General features: G+C 40.4%; 3 protein-coding genes and 1 long non-coding RNA gene across 4 annotated transcripts in view; 1 reads left to right on the forward strand and 3 right to left on the reverse strand.

Annotated features, from left to right (window-relative positions):
* Positions 1-3,978: 3,978 nt before the first annotated feature.
* On the forward strand, positions 3,979-5,294 carry LOC131245470 (uncharacterized). Its single transcript, XR_009170889.1, has 2 exons — positions 3,979-4,512; positions 4,783-5,294. It is a non-coding gene; the product is annotated as an uncharacterized LOC131245470 (long non-coding RNA).
* A 294-nt stretch (positions 5,295-5,588) lies between these two features.
* LOC131246944 (putative germin-like protein 2-1) lies at positions 5,589-6,523 on the reverse strand. Its single transcript, XM_058247404.1, has 2 exons — positions 6,412-6,523; positions 5,589-6,247 (listed from the first exon to the last, which is right to left on the reverse strand). The coding sequence occupies exons 1-2, from the start codon at positions 6,521-6,523 to the stop codon at positions 5,700-5,702; spliced, it is 660 nt and encodes a 219-aa protein (XP_058103387.1). The 3' UTR covers positions 5,589-5,699.
* Positions 6,524-10,216: 3,693 nt separating this feature from the next.
* Positions 10,217-20,224, reverse strand: part of LOC131245466 (probable LRR receptor-like serine/threonine-protein kinase At1g53430) — a 41,328-nt gene continuing 31,320 nt past the window's right edge. The window contains exon 24 of the mRNA XM_058244954.1: positions 10,217-10,643. Coding sequence (XP_058100937.1) covers positions 10,269-10,643 — 375 coding nt within the window. The 3' untranslated portion in view covers positions 10,217-10,268. The remainder of the gene's footprint in view (positions 10,644-20,224) is intronic.
* On the reverse strand, positions 17,722-18,707 carry LOC131245468 (putative germin-like protein 2-1). The gene is made up of 2 exons (XM_058244957.1): positions 18,453-18,707; positions 17,722-18,288 (listed from the first exon to the last, which is right to left on the reverse strand). The coding sequence occupies exons 1-2, from the start codon at positions 18,562-18,564 to the stop codon at positions 17,741-17,743; spliced, it is 660 nt and encodes a 219-aa protein (XP_058100940.1). The 5' UTR covers positions 18,565-18,707; the 3' UTR covers positions 17,722-17,740.

Genomic DNA, 20,224 nt, shown 5'->3' on the forward strand with positions numbered 1-20,224 from the left:
GGAACCATCAAACATCCCTCCAAGTTTAAGACTATTGCTAAACGAATTCAAAGAAGTCTGGCCTGAGTATCTACCTGATGGATTGCCCCCATGAGGGACATCCAACATCACAAAGACCTCGTCCCTGGGGTTAACCTGCCCAACCGCCCTCATTATCGGATGAGTCCGAAGGAGTGTGAGATACTTCAGGGGCAAGTGGAGGAATTAATCCGTAAGGGTCTCTTGAGAGAGAGCATGAACCCATGTACCGTACCATCATTATTAACGCCAAAAAAAGATGAAAGCTGGTGCATGTGTGTCGACAGCGGGGCAATCAACGAAATTACCATCAAGTATCGGTTCTCAATACCACAGTTAGACGACATGCTCGATATGCTAGAAGGGGCCAAGGTGTTCTCTAAACTAGATCTAAGGAGTGGGTACCATTAGATTCGTATCTGATCCGGTGATGAGTAGAAAACGGCATTCAAGACCAAGGAAGGGTTGTATGAGTGACTGGTCATGCCCTTCGGCCTATCGAACGCACTAAGTACTTTTATGCGTTTAATGAATCAAGTTCTAAAACCATTCACTGGCCGATTTATAGTAGTATATTTTGATGACAAAGACCGATTGCAACCAACTATCATAAATGCATTAATAACAATTATGGTTCTCAATGCATGCTATGGCTTTTTACAAGTTTCTAAACCATTTTAAAAACACTTTTCCAAGACACTTAATTTTCCTTTTCTTTTTTTTTTTTCTATCCATGTAACATGATCTCCCAAAGCCATGCATCATGCATTTGAGATAGAAATAATGGGCTGTACACCAAGGGTTGTGACTGGGTTAGGCTTTCTCCTTGAATTGGGCCTACATCAGTTTTAAATAGCGGTTACACTGCACCAAAATCGTCATTTAGGAATGGTTTAAAATCATTCGTAAATTCTTCAGGAACGGTTTCAAACAGCTCCTAAATGAGGCGTCATAGAAAAACAGGAACGGTTCAGAACCGTTTTGGGTACCGTTTCAATTATTATGAAATATATGTTAAGCATAAAAAGGATAGAGAAATTCATTTCTTCTGTTTGAATAAGCTTAACCACAATATGATTTGTATATTCATGATCATGTTATTTTACCCACTTAACTTTTTTTAATTTTAACTTTTTTTAAAAAGGAAATCTCCGCTTTTTCATAAAATGGAGCTCAAAGGCTGTACAACTGGATATATTTTCGGAAGGGCCAATCCACAAAAAGAGATAGGGCCCCCCTATCATATGGAGAGACAAAAGGAGAGAAGGAAAAAATAAAATAAAATAGCCACGTAACTGGTTCACATACTCTTGTATACATGGTTTTAAGACTCAGTGACTTAGACCAACCCATTTGATACTGAGTTGAGTTGTGACTCGGCTGAGTTGGTGACTTGATTTTTTATTTGAGTAATGGTGTTGAACAGGACTAGTTTGACTGAGAGTCTGAATTGATTTGAAACAAATTGCATGGGACTCGTTTGGGTCTTAAGACATCGGGGGCATTTGAGACCGAGTCCTCCAAATGCCGGGGTTGAGACTACTAGAAGCTAGAGAGTATCAAGTTGGGTAATTGATGTAGGCGGATGCTGTAACAATGAACCAGAATGGATATATTGAAGTCAAAAAGGTATATATTCTTGAACACAACTCTATCAGAAGTGATTCAAAAGCTAAAATAAACCTTGATGAGACTAGTTATAAGAAAAAAGTAAAGAGAGAATAAAACCCATATTCAATGAGATTGATTTATAATCGTTTTGAAACAATCCAAAAATTCATTAGTTTTAGGTACTTGAAGAGTTTTAATAAGAATGGAGAGAGATTTTATTGAATGAGAATAAGCTTGTAATGAATTACCAAAAAATATTATAAAAATCATTAATTAGCTAGCAAGGAGCAGGTCTAGATGAAGCTGCTGCAAGAGGATGGAGCTGCATGGAAGATGTTTCAGCTTTGTTTTCAGCCCTGCTCTTTGCTAGTGATGTTTTGGGAGGCAGCAGCAGCCTGTCTGTCACTCAGTTTTTGCTTCTTTTTTTTTGAGTTTTGTCCTGCTTACTGGATTGGTAGTACTCTGATGCCCTGTTGCTTCATCAGATGATGATGCCACGTTTCATGGACACTCCAAATTTGGTTTCTTTTTCTGTTTTTCATGTTAAGCCATGTGTAGGAGTTATATATGATAGGTGTGGTCCGGAACCATTTTGTTGGGACCCGCCTGAATGGCTGTACATTCCAGTTTCACATTAATGAAGTGCAGGTGGAATGATTCCACCTTCCCTTTTTAAAAAAATTAAAAAATGCCAAAAACATCGCAAGCAACTAACCTATAGAACTGAAAATTTTTGTAATCACAGTTGCTGATGAATCAGGAATCATTCGACCAGTATAGGTTGAACTCACTCACAACCAAAAATGAATCACACAACTCCCTCTTCTACCTGAAATTTGTAAGTAATAATATATTTGTTATAAATTAAATAATAGAATTCATTCTCATTACAGATGAGTTCTTATATATTTAAATTAATTCCAACAACATCTCATAAATACATTAATAACAACCAAGAGTTTCCAGTGCATTAAACATTTTTCTTACCCAAAAACACAAGCTTCAAAATCATGCAAAATACCTTTTCAAGAAATGTTTCACTTTCAAATTCTTCCTTATTTTATGCATGTTATGGGATCTCAAAGCCATGCATTATGAATGCATCTGGGCTAGAAATAATAGACTAGATTTCTTGGCTTAGGCCTGATTCATGGGCCAGGCTTTTCTCTTGAATCGAGCTAATGAATGTGCATAGTAACTGTTGCTTTTGTCAATTGAATTTCTGTTGAAATATTGTACATTTTCTGGGCGTGCATGCATGGAACATAACTCACTCTCAATCAAGGTCTTTGCTAAGCCCATGCACACAGGCGTCTACAAGCCAGTTAATACACTAGCTGCCTCATATGCCAGTGTTGCAGAGAGGTGAAATTTCTAATTAACCTACTCATCAGGTGGACCTCACTGTGTAGATGCTACCCTCCAACGATAAGGGTGGTGCATCAAGAAGGGACCCATATGCAACGCTTGTAAGATAAGCCTATTGTACAAACCTTGCTGAGGAGTGTCAGGGAGTGGATTAGGTGCGGCCCACGTTGATGTGTATTGTATATCCATGCCATCCATCCGTTTTCAGAACAATTTAGGGCACAATCCAAAAAATGAAGCAGATCCAAATCTTAGGTGGACCACGCTGCAGGAAACAATGGGAATTGACCATTAAAATGAGCTAGCGAAACGGATGAACGGCATGGATATACAATACATACATTAAGGTGGGCCCCAGGGTCAGGGCCTAACCGTGTTGGGTGAGTGTGGGGCTGCACGTAATCCAGCCCCACTGCATCGGAACTGGGTACTTCTAAAATACGCATATATATCATGCGCGTGGTCTAATCCAACGCCCTTTGTTTCATCATATGAGTGTGCATGGTCTGCATTTCGATAGGCCTATTTCCGGGCCATCCATGAACCCTGCGAGGAGGTTGGCCCCCATGGATCATAGCCGACCGTTATGAGGGCACATGGGTCTACATAGTGGAGCCCATCTGTGGGATGGTGTTGGGTGGGCGGGCCTATAACCTTATCCTCCTCACCAACAAGCCCTTGCGTGAGATCACCAAGAGAAAATTGAAGTAAAAATGGCTCCAACTGAATAGAAAATAGATATTGATAGGGAGTCTATCCAAGAGATACAATAGGTAGATGATTTACATATAATATTACTTTTTCTTCATTAGACTACACCAAAATTACTGTTTAGGAACGGCTATAGTTTTGGTTCAGAAACGGTTTTAAGCCCTTTCTAATACAGAAACGGTTTCGAACCGTGACTGAGTGCAGAGATAGAGAACTTTTCTAAACACTTGAATTAAGATCAGGCGCACCATGATGTTTACGAGAGATCCACGCCGTGCATCTGTTTTGAGAGATCATTTTAGAGCATTAGGCTAAGATTGAGTTGGATCGAAAATTCAAGTTGGCCTCACGGAAGGAAATGTGGGGATTGAGTGACCACTGTTTGAAACATTCGTACGGCCACCAAGTTGATTAGTCAGGAACAAAAAAAAACAAAACCCTACGGACCTCTCTCTCTCTCTCTCTCACGAACCCTCTCCTCTCCAAAACCTCCCCTCACGAATCGTCAAATATTTCCTTCAGCGCCTCCTCTCTGCATCCCCCTTGCAGAAGAAACCCTAGAAATCTAGGTCTTACCACTATTCCCTTCTATATGCACTGGATTCAGGGCATTCTCTTCCTCCAATCAAATAGACCAAAGCCTTAGAATCAATCCTTCTAGAAATCAGCAACGCAAAACTAAAGAAAATCACGAGCACTAATGAGATCATCCTGTGCATTATGAAGTCGATGTGGTATCATGGCGGGCTCGGAGAATCCAAGCTTGGGCATTGGTTGCTGCCAAACTTTGAAACCATGTGAACGGTACATCACCTATAGAATGTTCAGTTTCAATGTCTTTTATTATTATTATTATTATTATTATTATATATAAATGAATTAATAAACATGTATGCAAGGTGTGAGGATTTGGCACATGCCCATAAGCTATTCGACAATATGCCTGACAGGAACATTGTCTCTTGGACTGCATTTTTTTTAAAAATATTTCTATGGTGTGGGCCATGTGATGGTTGGATAGGCTTGATTTTCTTAGGTGGCTTACAGCTGGCCATTGTTTTCTACAATGTGCAGGGGGGTGGTAGCATGGCATGCAACCCATTCAACTATGACGTGGGCATAGTGCACTCTAGATGCTTGTAAAAATGTCATAGTGAATGGGGAGGTGGAAAAGAATACAGAATGTAGTCCAAATAGAAATGAGACAGTCCCAAGATTGACATTCCTAGAATCCTGAAAAAGAAGTCTCTGATTGCTGCTATGGAAGCTGCAGATGTGAAGAACAAGTGGGAGAACAGCTCATGGGGCCGAAAGCTGATCGTGCAGAAGAGGAGCTTCTCTCAATGACTTTGATAGGTTCAAGGTTATGCTGAGTTGGTGCAATCAGGCAAGAACTCGCTAAGCTGAAAAAACAGGCTGTAGCTTAAATAAAATCTCTCAAGACTCCCTTGATTTTTGTTACAGATCTGTCATAGTTGTGATTTTGGTACTGTTATTTCCATTAAGTTTTGTTTTAAGCGCGATTAGGTTTCACCTTTTTCTGTCCGACGGTATTTGAAGTAATCTTTGAGAGACTTGCATTTAAAGGTCAAGTTCAATGCTGTGTTGATTAAAAAAAAAAAGAAGAAGAAGAAATGAGACAGTAGCAGATACTGTTCTTAATTCCTCTCCCAAGCTAACGCTTATTTTTAACGCTTCTTCACTTAATTTGAAGTGAAATGATCAATTGAAGACTGTTGAAGTTGCTATATTATATTCATTACATCTTAACTAAATTCGTGAACCATTCAAGGAGAGAGAGAGAGAGAGAGAGAGAGAGAGAGATTACATAACATACTAAAATCCACAAGAAACCATTAAACAGAAACAAAACAAAAGACATTAAAACAAATACGATGCACTTCCATTTTATTCAAACATTGACGTAAGTAAAGAACTATATCTGGATACACCACATATTAATGATGGAGTTTACTGTAAGGGGGCATGCTCTAGTTTTTCATTGCAAACTGCGATTGGAGATAATCAACTATTTTCTTGTCAACTTGGAATGCCTTGGCAAGAACATCATCTGAGATGGGCGGATTTGATCCAAACACAGCTTTTGCAATGGTGATGGTTCCTGGGTTCTGGCTGCCAAATCCTGCAATGGCTATGGCATTGGTGTCGCCGATGTTAAACTGGAAGTGAATGAGGCCTTCTGGGAAGACAAACACATCGCCTTTATGAAGGGTCTTTGTTATGAAGCGATTTTCAGTGTTGGAAGTGACGAATCCGACGTAGAGGGTGCCCTCCAATACTGTTAGGATCTCTGTGGCCCGCGGGTGTGTGTGGGGTGGATTGAGACCATAGGGTGCAAAATCTATCCGAGCCAGGGAGACACCGAGGGTGTTGAGTCCAGGTATCTGGGCTACATTCACTGGGGTCACAACGGACCCAACCTTGTTATCTGTGTTGCCTGGTTTGTCCAGTCCCATGAAGAAGAAATCATCAGCTTTAACTTCCTTTGGGTCCTTGCACACAAATCCGTTCACCAACACTGCCATCATATAATACAAAAAAAGAGATTGTAAGCAGTATATTCTTTCAAGACCTATTAAACCAACATAAAGGTGACCCATCACACGAATCCTTTTAAGTGGATTGCATTTCTATGAAACATTTGCAGCATTGATGCAGTTACTTGACATGGAGTGAACATACCTTCGCTGTTGTTCAAAGCAACGCAGAAATCCTGTAAAGGGCTGGGATCAGATGCGGCGGCAAATGAGAAACTAAATGCAAGGAATGTTAGGAGAAGAAAGCCAGTGGCCATCTTGAAAATATTTGGGAGTGTTAATGTATGTAAACTAGGAAACCCTGAATCTGATAATAAGTGTTTTTTGGCTGTGGGTTTTGTAAGAAGATTACGCTAGTATTTATAGAGTTAAGGAAATGTTTATCACTGAAATGGTCATATTACTTTAGAAGCAATGAAGGTTTATTTATTGTTATTTTTTCAAATCCTAGACTTGTTCCTGGTCGACTCTGTATAAGAAGGAATTGGTTGAGTCAGTTGCTTCTAGAAAATATAGTCATTTGTTTACCAAGTCTGGATTTCATATATACTAACCACTCCGACTCGAATACGAGAGGGATGTAAAATAAGTGAGAAGAAATATGCGAAGGTCCGTCGTGCTGTGACGTCTCATCATCTGGTCGAGAATGGGTCCGGATTTTGCTTCAGAGCGGATTAGGCGGTACCTGGGTAACATGTTAATGGGTGATACCCTGACCTTATGGGGCTACATTGATGAATGTGTTGCATATCCATGTTGTCCATCTGTTTTTTCATCACATTTTAAGACCAGATCCTACAATTTAAGTAGATTCAAATTTCAGGTGGACCACACTACAGGAAACTATGGTGATTGACCATTAAAACTTATTGGGGCCATATAAGTTTTGGATGAAGCTGATCTTTGTAATTTTCTCTTCACCAAGGTCTGTTTGACCATATCAACAGGTTGGATGGAAAATAAACATAACGGTTGTCCCCAGGTGCGCCATAGGTAGTTTTTAATGGTGGCATTCAATCACCACTGTTTCTTGTGTTGGGGTCCACCAGAGATTTGGACCTGATTAAGTTTTAGGAAAACGTCCTAGAATGATCTAGAAAAATGGATGGACGGCATGGATATACAACACATTCATCAAGGTGGGCTCCACAGTCAGGGTAACATCCACTAATGTGTTACCAGTAACACCTAATCCGCTCATGCATGGCCTCTCTACTAATCATCGTTCATGAGATATCCCTTATCGCATGACTAGAAGTATTCAATCGAAGATAAGAAAATTAACCAAAGCACTAAAGCTGGGTAAAGGCAACGGTGGGCCCAGATACTTGGTACAGTAGAGTATGTGATGCTCTGCATATAATTAATCGTCCCATATATATATATATATATATATATATATATATATATATATATATATATATATATATATATATATATATATATATATGAACTGTCCACCTAAAGTCGTGTAGGCCATGGATGTGAGAAATGGACCATCAATGTGGATGGCCCATGGCTCAACAAGCACACCAATCAGACAATCCTACCCGTTGCTTTCCGGCACTTCCCTAAACCCGACGTGTTCTTATCCCGCCCTATGTGACTCACCATCATTAAAATGTTATTTGGATATGAGATTTTGTATTGTTAATATTTCAGGCCGTAACTTACGTATCAGCTCTGTTGGGTTCGACCCTTGCGACCAGAACGCCTCACTTATTATTCGATTGAAGATGGAAGCATTTTCCAGGAACGATTCCAACAGGATCAAACTTTCAATTCATCTCTCCTTCGACCCCATGTTTGTAACCTCTGGCGTCACCACATATAGCCAAATCGTGAGTTTTCTTAGATAAATTTCTCGAAAGGATTGCAAGCTCGCATTCACGGGACAAGGTCAGGTGTGGTGTTTCCCTGACAGTGGAGCCCATCTTGATATGTGTTGAATATCCACACTATGTATCAGCTTTTGTAGCTCATTTTAAGTAATGCTCCTGTTTCCCTGACTGTGAGATGAACGAGACATGCCTTAGGATTGGAGCCTTCTATGAATTCTTCTTTCTCATCTCGTCTTTCCCATTCAATGTAAGCTTTTTTTCAGGTATTAGGCTAGGGTCGGGCCTATACGAACATTTTGGATTGGGCTCGGGCCAAACCATTTTGGCCCATTACAGGCCACGCCGGGTTTCAAGTTTAATTACGTTGAACAATATTATGCATCGATAAGGGACCCATTCGCAATCTTTATAAGATAAGCTTACTATAATAATAATAAATATTAATGTGCAAATCATGCGGAGGAGGATCCCACATCAGAGCTGCATGCGTCTAAAATAAGTATCATGCGCATGTTCTAGGCCAACACCTTTGTCTTTTCGTATCAATTCACATTATCAGCTCAAGTTAATTTGTATATGTGGTGTATCTGCCATTTTGACAGCCCTATTTCCAGGGCATCCATGAACCATGCGAGGAGCTTGGGCCCAGTGATCATATATATGGGCCTGTATTGTGGGGTCCATCTGTGGAACGGTGTTGGGTGCGTGGGTTTATAACCTCAACCGCTTCACCAACAAGCCATTGAGTGAGATTACCAGAGCTCTTCTTTGTTGAATTTTTTTTAAGTTCAAGGAGAAATGGCTCCAACTGAACAGGAAATAGATATTGACAGGGAAACCATCTAATAGACCCTTATTTTTCATGACACATCCCCCGTCCCTCTCTCTCTCCGTTGAAAAACTTGTGGGGCTCACTATGATGTTTGTGACAAATCAACCCTGTCCACCAGTTTTGCCACTCTCTCTCTCTCTCTCTCTCTCTCTCTCTCTCTCTCTCTCTCTCTCTCTCTCTCTCTCTCTCTCTCTCTCTCTCTCCAATTTCTTAAACCCCACCGTTGAAACATTCATGGGGCCCACCATGATGTTTTTGAGAAATCCATTCCGTCTACCAGTTTTAGCGCCTAAACCAAAAAATGAGGCAGATCCAAAAATCAAGTGGGCCACACAGTAGGAACAGCAGATATTGAATGCCCATAGTTGAAACAATCATGGGACCAACATTTTGTTTTTGAGAATCCATCACATCCATCAGTTTTATGATCATTTTAAGGCGTGAACCAAAAAATAAGCAGATCCAAAGCTCAAGTGGGCCACATGGCAGGAAACAAAAGCCCACCGTTGAAACTCTCCTCTATTATCTGATTTCATGGACCAGACAACTCACGGCCCACCTTGATGTTTGTGGCAAATCCATCCTGTCCACCAATTTTGATATATCATTTCGAAGGTGAGCCAAAAAATGAAGCAAATCCAAAACTCAAGTAGGTCACATGGTAGGAAACAGGGGTTATTGAATGCCCACCATTAACACACTCGTGGGTCACAAAAGTTTTGGATCAGGTTACTATTTTAGTGTTTTCAGTTCATCCCAGAGGGAAGACCTCATGAACAGTTTGGATGGCACATAAAAATTACGGTGGACCCTTGGAAGGTTTCGACGGTAAGATCAATCCCCTCCCCGCTTTTCCTGCCGTGTTGCCCAATTTAGCTTTGTATCTGCCTCATTTTTTATTTTTTATTTTGGCTCACCACCTAAATTGAAATGGCGAAACTGATGGACGAGGTGGATTCGAAACAAACGTCATGAGGGGGGCCCAACCTATCTTCCACAGTTGAATGAAACGACCCACAAATGGACATTAGTGATCCAAAGGGCATCCCTTAGACACAATCATGTATATAAGTGAGTTTTAAGAAACGATGAATTACAAACCGTAAACAAAGCAAGGAAAATAGAAGAAAATGAATTACCCAATTGGAAATCCCCAGAAATTGCAACTGTTTGTGCAGTTTCAGCAGAACTAAACCTACTTGCGTTTGGGCTGGGTGGGAAACTGGAACCACACCCAGTCCATTGCAAATCATGGAGCATTAACATGAAACGAGGCATTGATGCTTATATATATAAACCTCTCATGGCATGGATCAATTTCTGCTCATATCAAATGAGATCAGGTAGAGGTTTTTTTGTTGAGGACTCTGCTTCTTCTTCTTTACTCTGGAGAGACACTGATGAATCCATCCGTGGCCCTTCCATTGAAATGCTATGAATTTGGCTGTCCTGAGAGAGCTTCTCAACGGACTTAAACCTCCAACCGTCGCTCAATGAAGCAGGCTTCATGGTCGGGGCTTGGATGAAAATCTGTCCCTCAAGCATGCTAACCACAGAAGACATAATGGGCCTGAGAGAAGGAGATGGGTTGGTGCAAAGAAGAGCCAAGTTCAGCATCCCCAATGCCTCTTCTTTTGAGTAGTCTGATCCCAGGACTGGATCAACCAGTTCCAAGAGGCTTCCCTTCTCAAGGAGTACGTAGGCCTGCAATTTCCACACAGGATAACATTACTATCATTTGATGATTATTTTCATTTTAGTTAAGCAGAAACCACATAGATGTTGCAGAGACGCATTTTGGTCTGTTTCACATGTTCCTGTATTTCCCTTTCTTTTTCTTAAGCATTTTGATGTAGAACCTGTCACAGACACGTTCCTAGCATGGTTGAGCCAAAAGAAGATGGACCGTGAATTGACTATAACTTTTGATCCGGGTATCGTTACGGGGCGTACAACCTATCAATCTTTACTGAAATGGGCCATCCGAGGTGAACCGACCCACAAGTGGGTCGCATCTGTCCGTTTCGTCAAAAAATGCGCGCTTTCAGCTCAAAAACGAATTTTTAGAAAAAAATTTACTATTTTTAGTAATTCCGATTTTTTAATATTTTTTAGAGTTTTAGATTTTCTTTCCTTTTAGAAATAAATTTTAGTTATACTAGGACTCTTCTAGAGAAAGTTTATTTGCAATTTTTATTTTTAGAAATTAGGCCTTAGAAGAGTTTTATTAGAATTAGGATTTTTATTAGAGTTAGAATTTTGCTATTTTTGGTAATTACGAATTTTAGTTTATTTTTTTTCCTATATTAATGGTGTAAGGAGACATTAGAAAATTATCAATTATTCATCAATCAATTTCGATTTTATTAGAATTTATTTCTATTTTCTGCTTTCTTTCCTCGTGGATTCGAGAAGTCTCTGTGAGGAGTCCAGAGAAGTTCCGTGGATTCGGAATAGTTATCCTCTTGAGGAAGACGGTGCTCGACCTCACGTCCTCCCTTGCGTCAGTTTGGTATCAAAGCGAGGTTTCTCCTTGGATTGATGGGTTCTAACGACGGGTCGGGCAACAATCCCATGGGCGGTGTTCCAGGGAATTTACCTTTAACGGCCGCAGCTTTCGAAGCAGCACGGCGAGAGAATCGGCAAGCCATGCAAGGGCTGCAGGCTTCCATCGATCGCATGGCGGATCGTTTGGCGGAGGCCCTAGGGCAGCTCCGTGTTCATGGTGGTGATCCACCATCAACAATTGCTAGAATTCGTAATCATATTGATCGTAGGGCGACGCTAACAGTGAACCATAGGATCACTCCTAATAAAGTGGGATCTAGCGACATGATTTTACAGCATCCTAGACGAGCCATTGATCAGATGGATCGGATGGATCAAGAATTCAAGATGAAAGTCAATCTTCCTAGTTTTAATGGTCAACTCTACTTCAAGGACTTCCTCGATTGGTTGCTTAAAGTCGAACGTTTCTTCGACTACATGAACATAATGGAAGAAAAGAAAGTTAAACTCGTGGCCTACAAGTTGACAGGCAGAGCTTCAAATTGGTGGGAACAACTTCAACTCGAGCGAACGAGACGGATGAAGGCGTCAATCTACATGTGGTCGCGGATGAAGAAGTTATTATACATACGATTCTTCCCTACCAATTACGATAAGGTATTATTCCAATAAAATCAAAATTATTAGCAAGATAACCAAACATTAAAGGGTTATGCAGAGAAATCCTATTATTTATCGGCGAGAGGTGACCGAGTCAAAACGGAGTTACAACAAACCATAGGATTCATCAGTGGCAAATATGTGACCCCTATAGGAACGGTGAGCCAACTCAAGACTTCTAAATGGAAGGACAATCTCCCATGACTGAACAAGCCTTTGTTAAACAATCTGGGGAAACGGGAGACATATATACATTAGTTGAAGAGAAAAAATATGTGGAGCCTGTGAATATCCTAGAGGATTTGGAACCAGTATCGCAGGAGTTTAAGGGGGTTGTGCTCGATGAACTCCCTAATAAATTACCTCCCATACGAGATATGCAAAATCACGTTGATCCTGTCGCAGGGGCAAGTCCACCTAATTGCCCACATTATCAGAAAAAATATGAAATCTTGAAGATAGATGTAAAGGAACTAATCGATATTAGTCAAGTCAAGGAAAGCATGAGTATATGTATCGTGTCGGCTCAAAAGCTTAATGTCAAGTACAAAAAAAAGTCTAATGAACATTGGCGTCAGAAGTTATCTCAGACTCATGTGCCAAGTCTCTTGCGTAACTCGAGGACGAGTTTTTTTCAAGTGGAGGGGTCTGATGTAGAACCTGTCACAGACACGTTCCTAGCATGGTTGAGCCAAAAGAAGATGGACCGTGAATTGACTATAACTTTTGATCCGGGTATCGTTACGGGGCGTACAACCTATCAATCTTTACTGAAATGGGCCATCCGAGGTGAACCGACCCACAAAGTGGGTCGCATCTGTCCGTTTCGTCAAAAAATGCGCGCTTTCAGCTCAAAAACGAATTTTTAGAAAAAAATTTACTATTTTTAGTAATTTCGATTTTTTAATATTTTTTTAGAGTTTTAGATTTTCTTTCCTTTTAGAAATAAATTTTAGTTATACTAGGACTCTTCTAGAGAAAGTTTATTTGCAATTTTTATTTTTAGAAATTAGGCCTTAGAAGAGTTTTATTAGAATTAGGATTTTTATTAGAGTTAGAATTTTGCTATTTTTGGTAATTACGAATTTTAGTTTATTTTTTTTCCTATATTAATGGTGTAAGGAGACATTAGAAAATTATCAATTATTCATCAATCAATTTCGATTTTATTAGAATTTATTTCTATTTTCTGCTTTCTTTCCTCGTGGATTCGAGAAGTCTCTGTGAGGAGTCCAGAGAAGTTCCGTGGATTCGGAATAGTTATCCTCTTGAGGAAGACGGTGCTCGACCTCACGTCCTCCCCTGCGTCAGTTTGGTATCAAAGCGAGGTTTCTCCTTGGATTGATGGGTTCTAACGACGGGTCGGGCAACAATCCCATGGGCGGTGTTCCAGGGAATTTACCTTTAACGGCCGCAGCTTTCGAAGCAGCACGGCGAGAGAATCGGCAAGCCATGCAAGGGCTGCAGGCTTCCATTGATCGCATGGCGGATCGTTTGGCGGAGGCCCTAGGGCAGCTCCGTGTTCATGGTGGTGATCCACCATCAACAATTGCTAGAATTAGTAATCATATTGATCGTAGGGCGACGCTAACAGTGAACCACAGAATCCCTCCTAATAAAGTGGGATCTAGCGACATGATTTTACAGCATCCTAAACAAGCCATTGATCAGATGGATCGGATGGATCAAGAATTCAAGATGAAAGTCGATCTTCCTAGTTTTAATGGTCAACTCTACTTCAAGGACTTCCTCGATTGGTTGCTTAAAGTCGAACGTTTCTTCGACTACATGAACATAATGGAAGAAAAGAAAGTTAAACTCGTGGCCTACAAGTTGACGGGCAGAGCTTCAGATTGGTGGGAACAACTTCAACTCGAGCGAACGAGACGGATGAAGGCGCCAATCCACATGTGGTCGCGGATGAAGAAGTTATTGTGCATGCGATTCTTTCCTACCAATTACGATCAGGTATTATTTCAACAAAATCAAAATTATTGGCAAGATAACCAATCATTAAAGGGTTATGCAGAGAAATCCTATTATTTGTCGGCGAGAGGTGACCAAGTCAAAACGGAGTTGCAACAAACCACAGGATTCATCAGTGGAAAACATGTGACCCCTATGGGAACGGTGAGCCAACTCAAGACTTCTAAAGTGGAAGGACAATCTCTCATGACTGAACAGGCCTTTGTTAAACAATCTGAGGAAATGGGAGACATATATACAGTAGTTGAAGAAAAAAAATATGTTGAGCCTGTGAATATCTTAGAGGATTTGGAACCAGTATCGCAGGAGTTCAAGGGGGTTGTGCTTGATGAACTCCCTAATAAATTACCTCCCATACGAGATATGCAAAATCACGTTGATCCCATCGCAGGGGCAAGTCCGCCTAATTGCCCACATTATAAAAAAAAATATGAAATCTTGAAGACGGATGTGAAGGAATTAATCGATATTAGTCAAGTCAAGGAAAGCATGAGTATATGTATCGTATCGGCTCAAAAGCTTAATGTCAAGTACAAAAAAAAGTCTAATGAACATTGGCGTCAGAAGTTATCTCAGACTCATGTGCCAAGTCTCTTGCGTAACTCGAGGACGAGTTTTTTTCAAGTGGAGGGGTCTGATGTAGAACCTGTCACAGACACGTTCCTAGCATGGTTGAGCCAAAAGAAGATGGACCGTGAATTGACTATAACTTTTGATCCGGGTATCATTACGGGGCATACAACCTATCAATCTTTACTGAAATGGGCCATCCGAGGTGAACCGACCCACAAGGTGGGTCGCATCTGTCCGTTTCGTCAGAAAACGTGTGCTTTCAGCTCAAAAACGAATTTTTAGAAAATTTTTTACTATTTTTAGTAATTTCAATTTTTTTAATATTTTTAGAGTTTTAGATTTTCTTTCCTTTTAGAAATAACTTTTAGTTATACTAGGACTCTTCTAGAGAAAGTTTATTTGCAATTTTTATTTTTAGAAATTAGGCCTTAGAAGAGTTTTATTAGAATTAGGATTTTTATTAGAGTTAGAATTTTGCTATTTTTGGTAATTACGAATTTTAGTTTATTTTTTTTCCTATATTAATGGTGTAAGGAGACATTAGAAAATTATCAATTATTCATCAATCAATTTCGATTTTATTAGAATTTATTTCTATTTTCTGCTTTCTTTCCTCGTGGATTCGAGAAGTCTCTGTGAGGAGTCCAGAGAAGTTCCGTGGATTCGGAATAGTTATCCTCTTGAGGAAGACGGTGCTCGACCTCACGTCCTCCCCTGCGTCAGTTTGGTATCAAAGCGAGGTTTCTCCTTGGATTGATGGGTTCTAACGACGGGTCAGGCAACAATCCCATGGGCGGTGTTCCAGGGAATTTACCTTTAACGGCCGCAGCTTTCGAAGCAGCACGGCGAGAGAATCGGCAAGCCATGCAAGGGCTGCAGGCTTCCATTGATCGCATGGCGGATCGTTTGGCGGAGGCCCTAGGGCAGCTCCGTGTTCATGGTGGTGATCCACCATCAACAATTGCTAGAATTAGTAATCATATTGATCGTAGGGCGACGCTAACAGTGAACCACAGAATCCCTCCTAATAAAGTGGGATCTAGCGACATGATTTTACAGCATCCTAAACAAGCCATTGATCAGATGGATCGGATGGATCAAGAATTCAAGATGAAAGTCGATCTTCCTAGTTTTAATGGTTAACTCTACTTCAAGGACTTCCTCGATTGGTTGCTTAAAGTCGAACGTTTCTTCGACTACATGAACATAATGGAAGAAAAGAAAGTTAAACTCGTGGCCTACAAGTTGACGGGCAGAGCTTCAGATTGGTGGGAACAACTTCAACTCGAGCGAACGAGACGGATGAAGGCGCCAATCCACATGTGGTCGCGGATGAAGAAGTTATTGTGCATGCGATTCTTTCCTACCAATTACGATCAGGTATTATTTCAACAAAATCAAAATTATTGGCAAGATAACCAATCATTAAAGGGTTATGCAGAGAAATCCTATTATTTGTCGGCGAGAGGTGACCAAGTCAAAACGGAGTTGCAACAAACCACAGGATTCATCAGTGGAAAACATGTGATCCCTATGGGAACGGTGAGCCAACTCAAGACTTCTAAAGTGGAAGGACAATCTCTCATGACTGAACAGGCCTTTGTTAAACAATCTGAAGAAATGGGAGACATATATACAGTAGTTGAAGAAAAAAAATATGTTGAGCCTGTGAATATCTTAGAGGATTTGGAACCAGTATCGCAGGAGTTCAAGGGGGTTGTGCTTGATGAACTCCCTAATAAATTACCTCCCATACGAGATATGCAAAATCACGTTGATCCCATCGCAGGGGCAAGTCCGCCTAATTGCCCACATTATCAAAAAAAATATGAAATCTTGAAGACGGATGTGAAGGAATTAATCGATATTAGTCAAGTCAAGGAAAGTATGAGTATATGTATCGTATCGGCTCAAAAGCTTAATGTCAAGTACAAAAAAAAGTCTAATGAACATTGGCGTCAGAAGTTATCTCAGACTCATGTGCCAAGTCTCTTGCGTAACTCGAGGACGAGTTTTTTTCAAGTGGAGGGGTCTGATGTAGAACCTGTCACAGACACGTTCCTAGCATGGTTGAGCCAAAAGAAGATGGACCGTGAATTGACTATAACTTTTGATCCGGGTATCGTTACGGGGCGTACAACCTATCAATCTTTACTGAAGTGGGTCGCATCTGTCCGTTTCGTCAAAAAATGCGCGCTTTCAGCTCAAAAATGAATTTTTAGAAAAAAATTTACTATTTTTAGTAATTCCGATTTTTTAATATTTTTTTAGAGTTTTAGATTTTCTTTCCTTTTAGAAATAAATTTTAGTTATACTAGGACTCTTCTAGAGAAAGTTTATTTGCAATTTTTATTTTTAGAAATTAGGCCTTAGAAGAGTTTTATTAGAATTAGGATTTTTATTAGAGTTAGAATTTTGCTATTTTTAGTAATTACGAATTTTAGTTTATTTTTTTTCCTATATTAATGGTGTAAGGAGACATTAGAAAATTATCAATTATTCATCAATCAATTTCGATTTTATTAGAATTTATTTCTATTTTCTGCTTTCTTTCCTCGTGGATTCGAGAAGTCTCTGTGAGGAGTCCAGAGAAGTTCCGTGGATTCGGAATAGTTATCCTCTTGAGGAAGACGGTGCTCGACCTCACGTCCTCCCCTGCGTCACATTTGCTAGTAAATATGTAGACATATTTTAAAAGGTATTTCGGTCATTCAACTAACTTGTGTATGACTATTGGGCTAACTATGCCCAACCTACAAAATGCTTCATGTGATTGAAATCTCTAGGATGTTTCAAACTTCGTGAACCATGCAAAAGCACGCACCCGCACGCGCACACATGCGCACACACACACACACACACAGAGAGAGAGAGAGAGAGAGAGAGAGAGTTATGTAACAAGCCAAAATCCACGAGAAACCATTAAACAGAAACAAATAAAGAAAGAAAACAAAAGACAGATAAAAACAAATACGTTGCACTACTCCCATTTTATTCAAACATCTACGCAGCTAAAGAACTATATCTGGATACGCCACATATTAATGATGGAGTTTACTGTAAGGGGGCATGCTCTAGTTTTTCATTGCAAACTGCGATTGGAGATAATCAACTATTTTCTTGTCAACTTGGAATGCCTTGGCAAGAACATCATCTGAGATGGGCGGATTCGATCCAAACACAGCTTTTGCAATGGTGATGGTTCCCGGGTTCTGGCTGCCAAATCCTGCAATGGCTATGGCATTGGTGTCGCCGATGTTAAACTGGAAGTGAATGAGGCCTTCTGGGAAGACAAACACATCGCCTTTATGAAGGGTCTTTGTTATGAAGCGATTTTCAGTGTTGGAAGTGACGAATCCGACGTAGAGGGTGCCCTCCAATACTGTTAGGATCTCTGTGGCCCGCGGGTGTGTGTGGGGTGGATTGAGACCATAGGGTGCAAAATCTATCCGAGCCAGGGAGACACCGAGGGTGTTGAGTCCAGGTATCTGGGCTACATTCACTGGGGTCACAACGGACCCAACCTTGTTATCCGTGTTGCCTGGTTTGTCCAGTCCCATGAAGAAGAAATCATCAGCTTTAACTTCCTTTGGGTCCTTGCACACAAATCCATTCACCAACACTGCCATCATATAATACAAAAAAAGAGATTGTAAGCAGTATATTCTTTCAAGACCTATTAAACCAACATAAAGGTGACCCATCACGTGAATCCTTTTAAGTGGATTGCATTTCTACGAAACATTTGCAGCATTGATGCAGTTACTTGACATGGAGTGAACATACCTTCGCTGTTGTTCAAAGCAACACAGAAATCCTGTAAAGGGCTGGGATCAGATGCAGCGGCAAATGAGAAACTAAATGCAAGGAATGTTAGGAGAAGAAAGCCAGTGGCCATCTTGAAAATATTTGGGAGTGTTTATGTATGTAAGCTAGGAAACCCTGAATCTTATAATGAGTGTTTTTTGGCTGTGGGTTTTGTAAGAAGATTAAGCTAGTATTTATAGAGTTAAGGAAATGTTTATCACTGAAATGGTCTTATAATTACTTTAGAAGCAAATGAAGGTTTATTTATTGTTATTTTTTCAAATCCAAGACTTGTTCCTGGTCGACTCTGTATAAGAAGGAATTGGTTGAGTCAGTTGCTTCTAGAAAATATAGTCATTTGTTTACCAAGTCTGGATTTCATATATACTAACCACTCCGACTCGAATACGAGAGGGATGTAAAATAAGGGAGAAGAAATATGCGAAGGTCCGTCGTGCTGTGACGTCTCATCATCTGGTCGAGAGTGGGTCCGGATTTTGCTTCAGAGCGGATTAGGCGGTACCTGGGTAACATGTTAATGGGTGATACCCTGACCTTATGGGCCTACATTGATGAATGTGTTGCATATCCATGCTGTCCATCTGTTTTTTCATCACATTTGAAGACTTGATCCTACAATTTAAGTAGATTCAAATCTCAGGTGGACCACACTACAGGAAACTATGGTGATTGACCATTAAAACTTATTGGGGCCATATAAGTTTTGGATGAAGCTGATCTTTGTAATTTTCTCTTCACCAAGGTCTGTTTGACCATATCAACAGGTTGGATGGAAAATAAACATAACGGTTGTCCCCAGGTGTGCCATAGGTAGTTTTTAATGGTGGGCATTCAATCACCACTGTTTCTTGTGTTGGGGTCCACCAGAGATTGGACCTGATTAAGTTTTAGGAAAACGTCCTAGAATGATCTAGAAAAATGGATGGACGGCATGGATATACAACACATTCATCAAGGTGGGCTCCACAGTCAGGGTAACATCCACTAATGTGTTACCAGTAACACCTAATCCGCTCATGCATGGCCTCTCTACTAATCATCGTTCATGAGATATCCCTTATCGCATGACTAGAAGTATTTAATCGAAGATAAGAAAATTAACCAAAGCACTAAAGCTGGGTAAAGGCAACGGTGGGCCCATATTCTTGGTACAGTAGAGTATGTGATGCTCTGCATATAATAAATCGTCCGATGTATATGAACTGTCCACCTAAAGTCGTGTAGGCCATGGATGTGAGAAATGGACCATCAATGTGGATGGCCCATGGCTCAACAAGCACACCAATCAGACAATCCTAACCGTTGCTTTCCGGCACTTCCCTAAACCCGACGTGTTCTTATCCCGCCCTATGTGAATCACCATCATTAAAATGTTATTTGGATATGAGATTTTGTATTGTTAATATTTCAGGCCGTAACTTACGTATCAGCTCTGTTGGGTTCGACCCTTGCGACCAGAACGCCTCACTTATTATTCGATTGAAGATGGAAGCATTTTCCAGGAACGATTCCAGCAGGATCAAACTTTCAATTCATCTCTCCTTCGACCCCATGTTTGTAACCTCTGGCGTCACCACATAAAATCGTGAGTTTTCTTAGATAAATTTCTCGAAAGGATTGCAAGCTCGCATTCACGGGACAAGGTCAGGTGTGGTGTTTCCCTGACAGTGGAGCCCATCTTGATATGTGTTGAATATCCGCACTATGTATCAGCTTTTACAGCTCATTTT

The sequence above is a fragment of the Magnolia sinica genome, chromosome 5, assembly GCF_029962835.1.
Source record: "Magnolia sinica isolate HGM2019 chromosome 5, MsV1, whole genome shotgun sequence".
Taxonomy (NCBI): domain Eukaryota; kingdom Viridiplantae; phylum Streptophyta; class Magnoliopsida; order Magnoliales; family Magnoliaceae; genus Magnolia; species Magnolia sinica.